At 45.4% G+C, this 15,069-nt stretch overlaps 2 protein-coding genes across 3 annotated transcripts in view; one reads left to right on the top strand and one right to left on the bottom strand.

Moving 5' to 3' along the window:
* The window catches only part of cd164 (CD164 molecule, sialomucin), a 12,169-nt gene extending 6,492 nt beyond the window's left edge, over positions 1-5,677 (top strand). Inside the window, exons 3-6 of one of the 2 annotated variants that reach the window (XM_008278638.1) lie at positions 77-145; positions 443-595; positions 1,627-1,707; positions 1,806-5,677. In XM_008278638.1, the coding sequence (XP_008276860.1) occupies positions 77-145; positions 443-595; positions 1,627-1,707; positions 1,806-1,972 (470 nt within the window). In that variant the 3' untranslated portion in view covers positions 1,973-5,677. The remainder of the gene's footprint in view (positions 1-76; positions 146-442; positions 596-1,626; positions 1,708-1,805) is intronic. The other variant, XM_008278639.1, reaches the window with a different exon arrangement.
* Positions 5,678-9,129: 3,452 nt separating this feature from the next.
* Positions 9,130-14,830, bottom strand: cep57l1 (centrosomal protein 57, like 1). Its single transcript, XM_008278636.1, has 11 exons — positions 14,735-14,830; positions 13,525-13,696; positions 12,553-12,732; positions 12,322-12,443; positions 12,022-12,135; positions 11,807-11,884; positions 11,512-11,601; positions 11,369-11,440; positions 11,008-11,264; positions 10,770-10,914; positions 9,130-9,664 (listed from the first exon to the last, which is right to left on the bottom strand). The coding sequence occupies exons 1-11, from the start codon at positions 14,753-14,755 to the stop codon at positions 9,458-9,460; spliced, it is 1,458 nt and encodes a 485-aa protein (XP_008276858.1). The 5' UTR covers positions 14,756-14,830; the 3' UTR covers positions 9,130-9,457.
* Between the last annotated feature and the right edge of the window lie 239 nt (positions 14,831-15,069).

The raw sequence follows: 15,069 nt of genomic DNA, 5'->3' as shown, positions 1-15,069 counted from the left end.
GACTGGTTGGATTAACTCTATTTGTATAAACCCTGAATCAAACATTTAATTCCTGATCCTTTTTTGTGTCTTTCAGCAATTCCTGGCTGTCGCAATATGACTCTTAATGCAGACAACGAAACCTGCAGCAACGCCAGCTGCTCAGGTGAGTTTCTAGTTGTTCTACATGCAGGCTGACAGATTCCTCCAAGTGTCCACGTTTCTCTGCACATTCTGGTTTCCTGCTGTGCTCTAATCCAGGTGTTAAGTGTCTGAGTCTTCCTCTGAAGTGTCTTCTTGGTGTCCGGCAGACTTTACCACATGTGCAGCGTTGTGTTAACCTGTCAGAGACCTGGTGGGGGGCTGGTGGGGGGCTGCTGTGTCATTGTGCAATGTGGGGCTTAACCTTGTTTGGCTGGTCTCTCTTTCCTTCCTCTTGTCTCGATGGTGGTTCCTTGTCCAGTTGATCAAAGCACAACAGTCCAGGCTGAAGGTACCTCCTCTCCTTCGACCGCTGCCCCTCCTACGACTCCTACCCCTCCTCCGACTCCTACCCCTCCCGCTACAGCCCCCCATACCTCTGTTGTTACCACCACCACTAACAGCAACGCCACAGGTAACCACTAAAGCCTAAAAGCCTCAGCTGTTCCCTCCTGTAGTCTGTGTGAAGTGAACTTGCTCATAGATTTATTGAGATCTCTTAAAGTTGTAGATTTTAAGAGCCTCATGAATCGGACGCTGGTGTTGATGCTTCCTGGTCTGCGTTTTTCAGTATTTACATCCTGTAGTCAGTCCTACAGAGGAGTTCTGCTTATAGGAGGCAGAGTCTGCTGGTCCTGTGCTGGGTTCTCTTCACATGCACGAGGGAAACGCAGGAAAACGGGCTGCCCACTCTCTTTGTATTGTTTTAGTTGTGTTAAGATGCTGCTCATGCAAACTTGATTCACTACAGCGGCTGCTTCATGTTACGTTTTCAGTCTGTAGCGTTTATTATGAGGACTCATGGAACAAGAAGGAGCCACAGTCAGCTGGTAGATGAAACCCCAGCCAGTGTCTGGGTGTTTTTGTTTTTGCTTCCATTGACATTTTTAACTGCAGCATAAAGTCCTGGACCTCCGATCAGAACAACACGACTGTGGCTGGAAGTAGAGAAGTCAGATGTAAACAGGGACGACTGGAGGGAACTCAAACGCCTGCTGCAGTCTGAAGATTAGACAGTTTATTTCTTTATTATACAAAAACTGAAAACAAATCCTGAATTCAGACGTACAGCGTGTTACCAGGTGTCCACAGATGGTACCAGTACCGGAGAACAGCGCTGACTCCACATCCAACAGGTTGTTGTACCTAATGTCTGCTCCATACCTGCTGTCCGTAAACACAGGCTGCAGTTCAGCCCAGTTACAGCAGAGACAGACCAGAACTATCCATCATGTGACTGTTGGTCACACCGGTCGGGCCATGGAGCGCAGAACTTTTTTTATGATGCAACAGATTTACTTCATGTGTGTCTGTACCGTTAAAGTTTTTGTTTCTGGGTGTCGCCACGTCAACAACAAAGTAAATCTTCAGGATTCTAACCTGAAGCTTGTCCCGTGACTTGCTATGAAGGCTGATGGGTGTTTTCTTCCTGTGATGCTGCTACAGACAACTCGACGGCGTTTTCCACCATTACACCAACCAGCAGTGCCAACACCTCCGTCTCCACGACTACACCCTCAAATTCAAGTGAGTCTGACACGATGGCGGAGAAAGTTTTCACATCCGTCTGATCTGTATGCAAACAGCAGCGGCTGATCTCCTTCCTCGTTTGTCTTTCATCGCAGCTGGAACCAGCGTGCCGAGCACCACGGCAGTTAGCCCTCACAAGAACTCCACCTTTGACGCCGCGAGCTTCATCGGTGGAATCGTGCTGGTCCTGGGCCTGCAGGCGGTGATCTTCTTCCTCTACAAATTCTGCAAGTCCAAGGACCGCAATTACCACACCCTCTGAAGTGGCTGCACTTAAGGTTCCACATCATTCAACCTAGTCCCACCAACTAGACCCTTCCAGAGAAACTCCCCACTCAGCACACATCCATCAGGGCCGACTCAAACCGTGTTTCCAAGCAAGGCTTTTTTTTTTTTTTTATCTTTTGATGTTTGTGCCAGTTCTTGGTTTTGGCCTGCATTAGTGCTGCCTTTGTAGTTTGTATTAAGGCAACCACGCATGCCTCTATGTATGATAATTCCCATTACACCAACTTGTGCATCTCCAGTGACGAGACTTTTGAGCCTTGAGCATATGGATTACATCATCTGGTAGCTGCTCCCGCCTCCATCACTCCGTTAGTCACTCTGCAAAGACCATTTTCCAGCAAATTGAGTGGGCTTGTGTTATTTACAGCCCCTTTCGTCATGCCTTCCTCAATTAAATCCACCACAGGAGGGTTACAGAGTTAGTCACGTATACGGAGTAGCTTTCCTGTTGATGCTTGGAAGTCGTACAGCTGCAGAGTGGTGGCACTGATTTCATTTTTTAAAAAGTCTTGATTTGGAAACGCTGTTTGAGTTCACAGCTATTCTTAAATGTGACGACTCCGATGATTCAGTTTTGCTTTTAGCCTGTTCAGTCGTAGGTTTCCTCTCCTCCACGCAGCTGTATCGTGTATATGTGTTTATAGATGATGTAAAAGAGGCTGAGGCGCTTACAAGGGAATAAAAGCAACACTCAATCATCTGATGTCAGACTAAACAACAGGTCTTATTCTCATGGGAGTTTCTCTTGGCCTTTTAGAGTCCTTTGCATTTTCTGCTGTTGAATTCCCTCGAAAAAAGTTTCACCCCATACAAGATGTTAAAAATGTCAACTGCCAGTACAGCAGCTCAGTGCAATAATTCATAGATCGAGTTCATTTCACAACCATTCATGTCCTGATCCGACCCAGTGGGGTTGCTAATGTGGAGCTGGCCCCGTCCTCTCTGGAGTAATCAGAAGGGGTCCAAATTGTAGAATATTTCATAAAGGAGTAATTCATTTGTTAAAATGTACAAAGTGGAGATATATAAACTGGCATGCACCTTTCTAGACGTGGACAGTGAGAGCAGTGAAGTGCCTTTAGTGTCCAGGATGACTTGGAGGGAGAGGATGAAGAAGCTTTTCTTCCTGGTCGAGGCCCGAGTGTTGTCAGTAGTTTATATTTGTAAGCAAGAAACGGTATCGCTGTGCTGATATTGGTGAGAACCGTAGTGTCCCAGCTGGACTGAAGCCTTTTATCGTTACCAGTAGATAGTTCTGACTCGCGGGCCTTGATCAGTCCAGACGTTGTCCCTGTAGGTCCAGTAGAGGACTATATCCAGTGCATGAAACCCACAAATAAGTCACGTAAAGGTGCTCTCAGCTTTGTAGCATCTAATGCGGCCACCTGACGTTCCTCCCACCTCCATGTTTCAGAACCGAGCTACAAACAGTGAGCTGGCAGGACATAGGTGCGATAAACCTGAGAGTGCTTCTTATTTTTAAAAGAAATGAAACAATATTGGACTTAATTAAAAATCTAATGTATTGGAGAGAGTGCATTTAGATTTAGAAGAAGCTGTTGGACTGTCTGAGTGTTGGTTTTGTCCGACGAGCGTTGCACCTCTGATTTCCAGCTTTGCCGTGCTAATGCGACGACTCAGAACCGAGTGCAGGATTGCAGCAGCGAGGAGGCTGCGCTTACGCTCACGTCAAGGCCTCTAATTGGTTAGCTGCTAACTGTGATTTAATTCCTCCTCAGTCTGTCCCTCCTGTACATAGCCATGTCCCGTGTTTGTCCATCTTCTAGGTTTCACGTTAAGGAAGGCTAAATGAAGAAGCGTTTTATCAGAACCGTTTTGCTCGTAGCAGCTTGTCAGTGTCAGGAATGTTTTGTTCAAATGCCTTTTTGTTTTTTTTGTTTTTCATTCTTGCATGCTGATGCTTGGAGTTGTGATTTGATTTCCTTCCATTGCATATGTTGTTAGGGGTTTAGACACACTTAAAACCACTTGATTATTTGTGATTAGCCCATATGCTAGTTGAAGGAATGCCTTGAAACAGTGTGCATTAAGCCAAAGGCCTCACTTTTGGCATGGAAATTGAGCATTGCACTGACGAGCTTTGTTTTGTAACTTTGCCTTTATAAATGTCTTCATGGTTCAGCTAAAAAACAGCAAAACAAAGAAAAAAAAAAAAATCAGATGCTTGTATAAATACTCAGTCTTGACTATAACTAGGTAATGAATAAATGACCACCCTGTTTTGTATGAACACAAACGGTAAGAAAATCATGATCGACGGTTTTCTTTTCTCTTTGCTTCTATAATTTGGGATTCAGTGTTTACTGCTGCTCACCATCAACACGCCTTTAACCTACAGTCACCTGGTGGCATCAGGCTACAGCCCAAAGACCCGAGTGTGGCGAGTAGGCTAGAGAGCTGTTAGCCTTAGCTGCACCCATTCGCTCACTCTCTGCATGTGGAGTCCCTTCGGCCAAATCAAGAGAATAATTTGAGTTTGAGCTCCGGCGGCTGAGCGGTCTGCTGTGTGGCCGCTGCGTCCAGAGAACGCTCTGCATTCCAACATGGTCGCTGCATTCCTTAAGAACACAGCATCACATGTTGACGTTGTCCAAACAGGTCTGGTGTCCGTGGATACCGAACGTCCACTGTGCTGCGTCTCAGCAGCTCCTCGTACAAGTTACCGACTCAGTCCCTGCACCTCCGAAGGAAAAGTGCCTTATTCAGTTAGAATCCATATGTAGTTGTGTAGGAAACCGATACGCCACATGTATTAAATATGGACGGGACTCAGCACTTTCAGGCCCCTGTGAAGTGGTTTTCTGTGTCGTATTCTGCTTCAATGTCTGTTTTGTCACACTCAGCCTTAACTTCCTGATCGAACCCGCAGAGCGTCTGCCTGTGACGGGCTGTCCAGGCCACGATCAGGCTGCTGTTGCTTCAGAGGTTTGTTTGTTTGTTTGGATGCGTCTTGAACTTCTGGATCACGTTTCAGCAGCGTTTAACAGCCACACGATAGAATGATAGTTTCACTGCTGCTAAGTGACTCTAACGGGATGAATGGCGTGGTTCTGAGCAGAGGAAGCCTGCTGTGGCCTGGACAGCTTCTCACCACCTCCACGATGATCAAACAACTCACTGGTCGTGTTGTAACCGCAGACCTCGTGTTCTTGATTGCAACATTTCCTCCACGCTGCATATCGCATGACTTGAACTCCACTTTGGTTGTAATATGCGGTGGCTGCATTGAATGCCATCTTGTGTCCACTAGGATTTTAAATTCAAACCTTTGCTTGGTCATGGAGGGCTCTCCTGTTTTCAGCCTCGTTAGTGTTAAGTTCAGCGCGTGATGAGTACCAGGCTTTTTGATTCCCTCCTTTGCCTCGTGGCTTTATGCTAAGTGCACACTCTGTAGTGCCAGATCTTTTACCTGTTCTTTTAGAGGCCGTTCGTCTTGTAGGTACGATTTTTGGTTTTCCTCGTCACCCCCGTCGCCACACAGCCATATGTAGACACTTGCAGGTGCCACAATGCCTCCTCAGATGTTTTCTGCTTGTTTTGTGTCCCCCTTTTTTCTTTTTTCTTTCCCCTCAAGCTGTTCTGTTTCTGGCCTTGTTTTCTGGTGTTGCCTTTAGTTTCACAATGTTAAACCAATAAAGTTTGAATATTGTTAAACAAATCGCTCCTATTTTCCTTCATTTGACGCCAGCATCAACTTCCTAATTTACATGAGAGGACGATGGTACGCAGGCGGGTCCTGTGGGGCTCTTATCGCCATGGTTACAGTTAAAAGGCCAGTTACCGCGACAACAAAAGGTGGTGTATCAGATTCAGGTTTTCCTTTTGTCCTGCCCTGTGTGTGTGTGTAACTAATACTAGGTCAACAGATTCTCTTGTTGAAGACGTGAACAGCAAAGCAGCGCAATCAAACCAGATTTACACCATCGAGACGTTTGTGTCCCTAAACTGGTGATCTACACATGAAGCTGGTTTCCAGCTGGTTGTATCCAGGCTTTATAGAAATTAATCTTTAAGCACTCTGATTTGTTTGGCTGATATATTTTAACCAGATTTGTTACTGCCTTACAAACTTCCCCCCTTTTTATTTATTTTTTGTTGGTCTGCTTCACCTGGGTGGAGTCCATGTAGGACCTCTTAGGTGCATCATTTGCTCCGCCCACTGCATGACCTCGGTTCCCATTTCCTTTCTGTAGCGTCTCAGTTCTAACGTTGGGGTTGTGACCTGTTCACGAGATAAAGAGAGTGATTGCATAATTGTTTTTTTGTTTTTTTTTTAAATTCTGAGGAAAAACTTAATGAATTCCCTTTAATGATGATGGTTAAATAATTATCAATGATTATCTATAATAATAGTGTTATTAATAATTATCTATAATAATGATCTTTCTCAGTTCTGGACCCATAAAAAAAAAAAAATCATATTGTGAGACTTTATAAAGATGGAAAAGAACACAAGAATGAAAAATCTTTGGAAATGGCCACAGCAGTAATCCAGAGGTACAGAACAAGCCCCAGTACCACTGATCAGCGCTGCGGTGGTCGTCGTCCTTTTTAAACGATGTCCTGAACACTCATTGTCCAGTCAGGCTGTGAAAAACAGGCAAGTGCTTCAGACTGGGCAGAAGGATCCTAAAGGGTTGCCACGATGCATTAAAATAGGTATGAGAGCTTCTTCTGACCAAGATAATTTAGTTCTGTTCAGTCCAGCATGTTTGGCCTGAACCTGGTCTGGACTACCACAGTGGATGCACAGTCCTGACACTAGTGTGAAGTTATGAGGCTGCATGAGTACAAAAGCTCTTTGAGAAACTTATTTAATTTTTTCAAAGAACGAATCCAACAGAGAACCTTTTGGGTATTTTAAATGTAGAGCAACACAACCCCTCTGGCAAAGACCAGCTAAAAAAAACTCTGAGGAATGGCAGAACATCTCTGCAGAAAGTTCTTATCTTCGACGCTGTGGAGGATTTAGTCCGTCTTTAAAAATAACTCTGGCCATGTGAAGTGTTGAAGATCTGAATCTGATGAGAGGTGGACCGACTGTTGCTGCTCTGAGCACCTGCTGTGGGTTCTGTGTTCACGGGGAGAACATGGAGACTCCACGCAGGAAGATCCCGGGTGTCCTCACCGGGACACCAACTGGCGACCTTCTAGCTGCGAGGCCATGGTGCTAACCACTGATCCACCGTGCAGCCCCAACTTAGAAGTCATGCAGTTACTATCAGGTGAAACAGTTCTGAATCTTGAAGGTGACGTTACACACTCACTGTTTATGACCACAAAAACAATCCTGCATGTTATAAACTTTAATGAGGTCACTCCATCAGTGTATATACCATTTAAACACAATCAGATCAGCATGTTATTGAAAGGGAAGCAGGTACAGAGTTTACTGCAGCGTGTCCAAACACTAATATATGAACTGTGGTACCGTTAATGTCCAAACCAGTCGGCGAGAGCCAAAAACAAAGAAACCTGTTAGTGTTGCTCTCCTGACAGAACACAGTTTCCAAGGTCACAGCAAGGTTCTGCTTATGAAGCAAAAAACTGTTTACTCCACAGGAAGTGTCAGTGAGCATGTGCGGCTATCTGTGTGACTCACTCAAGAATCACGGGCCACATTCTTGGATGAGGTGTGTGTGCTTACAATGTGTGTATTCGAGCTGAGCACGCTGTTATTCCTCCAGCGACCCAGAGTCCCCAGCTGGCGGTTTCCCAGAACCAGAGCGTTTTAGGAGAGAATGTTTGTGGACAACCTCTCCCCTGGTCGCGTCCTGTGTCTATTAAAAGCAGTCGGCCACACTGTGCTGGTACTGGTGGTGAAGACTGTGCAGCTCCATCGACAGCTCTCTTAAATGCCTTTCATGAGGAAGTGGAAAGTCTTTCAGCTGACCAGCAAACATGTGGCCTCACAGTGGAGATGCTAAAGTGTGAACCTGTAACCTCTCCATGACACCGGCTGTAACTTCCTGTGTTTGAACGCCACAGTGCACAGAAACATCTGAATCTTTACAAGACGATGGACTTCAAACTGTTAGGAAATCCTGTCACACACCCACAGCAACACGCACGACACCGATTCATACCTGGCTGTCTGAACACACCACTGCTATTCAGCACCAGAGAACAGAGGAGGGCCGTGTAGTCACAGGGTCAGGACAGAGACGCTGTCTACGCAGGGATCTGGACTCGCCTTGGCTAACGTGATTGTTGTGTCCAGTCATGCTCTGTAATCTAATATAGGCGCACAGAGAAACAATGCATTAGGTTTAGTCTTTCTCGCAAACACCAGCTCAGTCCGTTTAACCATGCAGTGAACTCTGGATCATGCCAAGAATACCAGGACCGAGCAATGTTGGCCACATAATGAACTGATGCAGAAACAAACAACAACAGTCATCTGTTGGCTTCCCAGTCACCCAGAACCTTACACAGGGAACTTAGGGACTGTTTTAATCGTATTTCAACAATCTGCGACAACAGAACACACTTTAAGTTGTTTCTTCAGTGGTTTGTGGTGTAAGGAGTGACCCAGGACAGGTGAAAAACGCTGCTTGTGTGTTCAGAACAACATGTAGAAGTGCTGAAGCAGCCCTGACAATGAGGCGATGTGTTCAGGAATGCTGTGAGGCAGCTTCACATGTCCCTTAAAAAGGTGGCTGACTCAAATAAACACAGCAGCTTTAAGTGTGAGGCATGCAAGAAATGCGTCCTGTCATCTGACCCGCGTATGATTGAGATAGCGTTCATAGCTGAATTTAAGAGTTGAGCTGCTGTGGCTGCATGAAACAGCAGAATTCTGAAAGCAGTTCCTCCTCCGTGCTCAGAGCAGAGCCCACATCCGTCTGACCTGTGGTTTGGGCTACATTTACTCAGCTGTCCTGCCAGCTGCTGCAGCACAGTTCAGCGGTTCACAGCATTCGGGCCGTTTGCATTATCGACTGTTGGAGACAGCTGCACGGCCGATGCTATACACAATGTCACAGGGCCATACTTTATACTTGCATTGGCGTGACTTGTTAAACGTAGGAGCCTTCAGGTTTGCATTCAGACACAGGCTAAGCACTGCCCTCTAGTGGCTGCTCTGGGGAACAAACGTATAAACACACAATCTGTTGAGAATAAACTTTATTACAAATGTAAAACTAAATACTTTAAAATCATTTACATCAGCTTTATTTGAGATGAAAAATACTTAATTCACATCATTAACGCAGATTAAGGTCACGGTTCATAAATTATACCAATGAAGGCACTGAACTCAGCCACCTACCGCCTCATAGGTTTTGTGATAATATGCAAAGTCCTGCATAAAACTCTTCATTCCCACTTTAACTTGCTCCTAAAAATGTCCCACAGGCTGTCTGAAGAGAGAAGAAAACAAGCTGCAAGGAGCCGAGGGGAGTCTGGTGCTCGGTCCAGCTGTAGCATCAGAGCCTCATGTTTCCCAGGAGAGGTCGTCTTGTTTCAGGCTGTTTCTCAGCTTTTGGGTCTCTCTGAGAAGCCGCAGGTTGTTCTGAGTCGTCATGCCTTTCTTCTCTCTCTGTTTAGCCTTAACAGGGGAAGGAACGGGCGGCTGGATTCCACTCAGCTTCTTGGCTGCGTGTTCTTCAGCACACGCCAGGCTGGGGGTCATTCTGTGGACCTGTGGAGAGCAGAAGTCATAAAACATCCCAACACCACAAACAGACATGCAGGATACTCCAGATCCTTCACAGACATGTTAGGAAATATGTGTTATGTGGTCATAGAAAGTACAATTACCTGGTTATAAATGATTAAAATCCTATCTTGTCTTCACAGAAAAATCCAATAATAACATAACATTCAATAGTGCAGACGAGGTGTCAGAAAAGGTCCAGGACTGGTGTCACAGGAGATGTATTTCAAACCCAAACTACCAGTTTCTCCTTCAGACCATCAACCAGCTCGTCTACAGAGGTCCTGCTGCTATAACTTCGTCCAGAAGATGCAGAGTTGTGTCAGGACCAGTGGAGGCTGCGTCACCATGACAACCTGCTCACAGCGCCCTGAGCATCCCACAGCTCCTGCTGAGGAGAACATCTCCTCCCTACTCACCCCACCTGGCTCCGTGGGGTTGGTTCCTCCTCCCCAAGCTCAAGGGCTCATCAAGGAGACCCGTTTAGAAGACGTGGACGACATCAAGATGGCTGTGAGGACGGAGCTGAGAGGATCCTGGAGAATCCATCCAGGAGTGAAGAGAAGGCTGGAGGAGGGTGGTAGAGTCCAGGAGGGTTACTGGGAAGGAGAACTCTGGTAGTTTGTAGTTTGGGTTTAACATCTATCTGTTGTGACACCAGTCCTGGAACTGTTCTGACACACCTCGTATATATCAGTTTCCATATTTACAGGAGACTAGTTGTCTCGTCTGTCCCTGAAAAGTCCGCTCTGTGTTTGTACAAAGCTTCAAGTTTTCTGCCTATTGGACCAGAACAGATTTCAAAAGAAGTCATGACATAGCAAATGATGGTAACCCTAACCTGAAACTCAGATTGAAGGTGAGCTCAGCCACTTTCAGAAAAAAAAAAAAATCCTTTATTGTTAAACTCGTTTTTTTTTAACGTAATTCTGCTTCGTCAAACTCCAGCATCCAAGACAAGAACATCTACAAAACAGATTTCTGAGAGAAGGTGGGACTCCAGAAAAGTTCCTTTATGAGTTAAGAAAGTTTGTTATTTGACATCTTTACATCCAAACCTCTTGGCTTCACTGAGCTGGAGGACACGTACCATCTGCTGGTGTTTGCGGAGCTTCGTGATCTGAGCTCCCTTCTCCTCCATCCTGGTCACCAGCCTCTCCAGCTCTCTCTGCAAACCTTGTCTTTGCTCCTGATGTTGGACAGCATCTATCTGACACACCAGCTCCTGATGTTCACTGACAAACCGAGCACAAACAAACATTACTGGTGGTTTAAAGAGAACACAAAACGAAACAATAACAACAAAAACACATCAACAAACAACGTACAAGCTCATCTGTCCCAGCTCGTCCTGCAGAGCCAACAGCAGGTCAGACAGCGAGCTCAGCAGCTGATCTGCAGGCAGGCTGTCAGGCTTATGGACAGCAGAGGAAGATGGAGGAAAGTCCTTCTGGAGGCTTTTCTTGGCTCCACACCCAGCCCTGTGCAGAGCGCTCACTCGCTCACACAGCTGGGGCTGGTGGTGCTTCATCATGTGGAGGATAACTTGTACGTTGGCGTGGACTGAATGGCTCGGGCTTGTCGACTACGACGGGCAGGGGGAAACGAACTCAGTCAAAAGGAGTCAAAATGACACAACATTCATTTTTATGTATTTTAGGGTCAGTGCAGAAATCAGAATCGACTTACTGTCCCGGCAACGAACGGCATTTTCTGGCGCCTCGGGCTGCTCGACGCCAGCTCAGCCTGTTTAGAGGCTTTCTGAGGAATAAGACAGACGTTATCACTGCTACATCCATTAAAACATGTGGCTTTATCAGTAAAAATAGTACCTTAACAGTCTTTCTTGTCTTCTTCTTTGGCTTTGTCTCTTCAGCAGTCGGCACAGACAATCGAAGGTTGACGTCTAACTCCCTCTGCAGCTGCAGTAATCAGAACTAAGGTTACAGCCTCAAAAAAGATTCTCCTTCTTTATTTAATCCGTTTTAAAGATAATTTTGTAGCATTTCACTCCTATTAGCATATTTTACATATGAGGGAATGAAACCCGAAGAAGCTGAGTGTCATGTAATAGTTAAGAGGAATCACGTAACGTTGCTGTAAAAGAGTAAACCGACTGTGACTGACCTCATCTGCCTTCTCCTGAACGAGTTTACGCTCATGCTCTTCTTTGAGTAGTTTCTGCTCCAGAATGGCAAGCTTCATCTGAAAACACATCACATCTACCTATAAGATAACGAGCTCATACCTCAGCTACAGATGATCAGCGTTTAAACTAACGACTTCAGGATGAGAACGTGTTTTCATTGGACAGTCTGCAGCACTGGAAAACCTTGAGGTACCTCTGCCAGGGTCTGGGTTCTGTTCAGTTTAAGACACTCGGACTCAAGTTTCTCCAGCTTCTCCCGCTGAGTCTGGTTGTTTGCGTTGCTGGGCTGCTGGCTCTGCAGTGAAGCCTGGTGGGGAGCAAAGGGGAACGGGAGGTTATATGGCTGTTAAGTAACATGCACTTGTGCCACGTACATCCAGAGAAGCCAGAAACTAACAGAAACCAGATCACCAGAGCGTATAAAACGCTAAAATCACTCGTTAACCTTCTGTGAGGGACGCAGCATTGTTGTTGTGCAGTTGTAGCCCTCTACCTGGTTTTCCATCGCAGCATTCCTGTCTTTCTTGGCATTTTCAACCATTTTCCTCATGTAGACCAGCTGCTTCTCCAGGACCTTACAGCGAGCCTCAGCCGACTGCAGCTTGGTTTCCACTTCTGTCATCATAAGCACACACAAAGCAACCATAAAGTAATTATAGTAAAGAAAACCGATCACGAGTCCAGTGAAGGACCGTCTCCTCTCTGTTTAAACCCTGTCACGTACCTTTCCTGGCTGAGTCATCCGTCTCAGGCTGGCTGGCTCTGGTTTGACTGCGTGAAGCTGTGACCTGCTGATGCTTCTGAGCTTCGTGGTAGAACTGACGGTAGCTCTTCTGCGCGTCCTTCCTTTCCAGCTCCAACCATCTGATTTTCTCCTGGAGGGTCTTCAGTGCATCAACGACAGCTGAAGAGGAGTTCATAACAGCAGAAATCCTGATTATTGTAAAATAATAACAATAATAATAATAATAATAATAATAATAATGAACCCTTTGAAACTTGTTACAAGGTACTTTACAAAAAATAAAAAACTAAGAAACCTCTCCTGATAACACCATTAAAAAGCAACAACATACATTATAAAAACTTGAATGCTTGTCTGGATAGATGTGTTTTCAGAGCTCTTTAAGCGGAGGCACTGTTCTGATTGTAAAGAGGAGCTCGTCCCACATTGACTCTCTGATCTGAGGAGTCTTAAACTGATTTATATAATGAATAAATCTGAGCAGGACTGAAGGTATGTGCTCCCTGTATCAAGTCCTTGTGAGTGGTCTTGCTGCTGCCTTTTGAGCTGACCGTTAAAGAGCGATTGCTGCATTGCTAAGGCCAGTGAACAGTGAGTTGTTTAAGTCCAGCTGGGAAATAATAACAGTGTGGATTAGCTGCTCAGCTCTATTTTTGAGGAGCATTGGTTGAACAATAGTCCACATGTGTAGATAGCAGGATTTACTAAGAGCCTTAATGTGCAGATGGAAGTTGAGGTATTGATCAACAGTAACTCCCAATCTGGCCGACTGCTTCGTATTGATTGTTTGTGGGGCCAATGACTGAGCCCTGTGGGACCCCTCATGACATGAGAGCAGCTGAAGAACTAAAGATGTCAAGAGCAACTTTAAATACTCTGTTTGATAAGTCAGATTAAAGTCAGTTCAGAACAAGGAGGCCATCAGACCAGAAGATGAGGGTGGCGCTATACCTTGGCTGTCAATACTACGCCTGGTCTGTGGCCCTGGGCTGCTGGCAGTCTGTGGGTCCACGCTGACCGACGGCTGTGCAGAGAACTCCAGATGTCTTGATGCTAGAAACGGCCTGTCCGGAGGCTGGTAGTAACTCCCAATGTAACTGTTTTTGGACGGTGAGTCTAAACTCTACAGACAACAAGGGGAGAAGGTGACGTTATTATAAACTATGAAAGGGTGGTACTCATGTAATACTTTGTATCATCAATATACAACAATAAAATGTGCCTTTAAAGTGGGTTGTTTTATTTGATTAACAGCTGACATGGAGTGTTTTCTGACTCAACACGTTTGAAAAGGAAATGAGTCTATTGCAAACTAGGAAGCTCTGTGTTCTCATAAATACAGTTTCCAATCTGCATCATCAGGGTGTGTGAAGCAAGCTAACATGTGACTCTCTCTTCTCATCAGCTCCTGAATGGTCACAGTCTGTACGTCCAAGTGGTTCATGATCTCCAATCTGACCCCCATACGACCACGTACAGGTCCTTCTAAGTGTACTGTGAGATGGACATCTGTGCCTTTTAGCATTTCAGCTAAACTCTAATGATTCTCTGCCAGCCATCTGATTATGTGCCACCACACACACATACGGTCGTGAACAAACGTTGACATACAAGATCATGTATGTCATAGCAGTCCTGAGTAACTCTTAATTTTCTATGATGGATTAACTGAAACACATGCACATTTAGTGCATATATAAATATGACAGAATCATCTGGGCCCCTAATATACACACGGCAAAGCTAACTTAAGTCTGCCACCATATATATAGTCAAGCGAATGTAAACTTTTGTTTATGACTGTGTGTCGACACACAGTAATCAGAAGTATCCTATATTACATCCTTACATGCTGAAACCAACTTCAGTATTTCTCCTGAATAAATAAACAACACGACTGCACATTATCTGGAGAGAGACTACTGGACTACTCAGCTAACCAGGACGCTGTTTTCCTAACAAACCCGCCTCAGTGCCCCTAAAATGCAGAAATAAAACGACAAATGACGCCATGATGACAACCTGTCACGGTAGCATACAGCACTGCTAGCTTAGCAACCGTCGCGTCGTGTGTTAGCTAACGGCGACTTGGTGAAAGTAAACAATGCGAAGCTAACGAGTTAGCCACATTGTCGGCTAGCGGCAGGTTGTCGGACGTTACCTGGTCGAGGTGAGTCTCCATCCTGAGACACAAAGGAAGCTACCTGTTTGTTAGCCTATCCTTAGTGCTGTAAGCTGTAAATGATTTTGTGTAGCTAGTTAACTGAACAGGCGACTCAGCTGTCCTGTCGCCATTAGAGGAGGCGGTCCGGACTTTTTAAATTTCCCTCCTCTTTGCAGGCCTGCTCACGGTGGTTCCGCCTGCGCACTGCTGCTCCTCCTTCTCCAGGGTTCAGACCTTTCAGGGTAGTTTAACATACCCACCTACACATACGAAAGGTTTGTCAATATAAGGTGGTTAACAAGGAAAAAGTAAAACGTAATAATAATAATAAT

The sequence above is a fragment of the Stegastes partitus genome, unplaced genomic scaffold, assembly GCF_000690725.1.
Source record: "Stegastes partitus isolate 25-593 unplaced genomic scaffold, Stegastes_partitus-1.0.2 Scaffold129, whole genome shotgun sequence".
NCBI lineage: Eukaryota > Metazoa > Chordata > Actinopteri > Pomacentridae > Stegastes > Stegastes partitus.
This window is presented reverse-complemented; position numbering and strand designations above follow the sequence as displayed.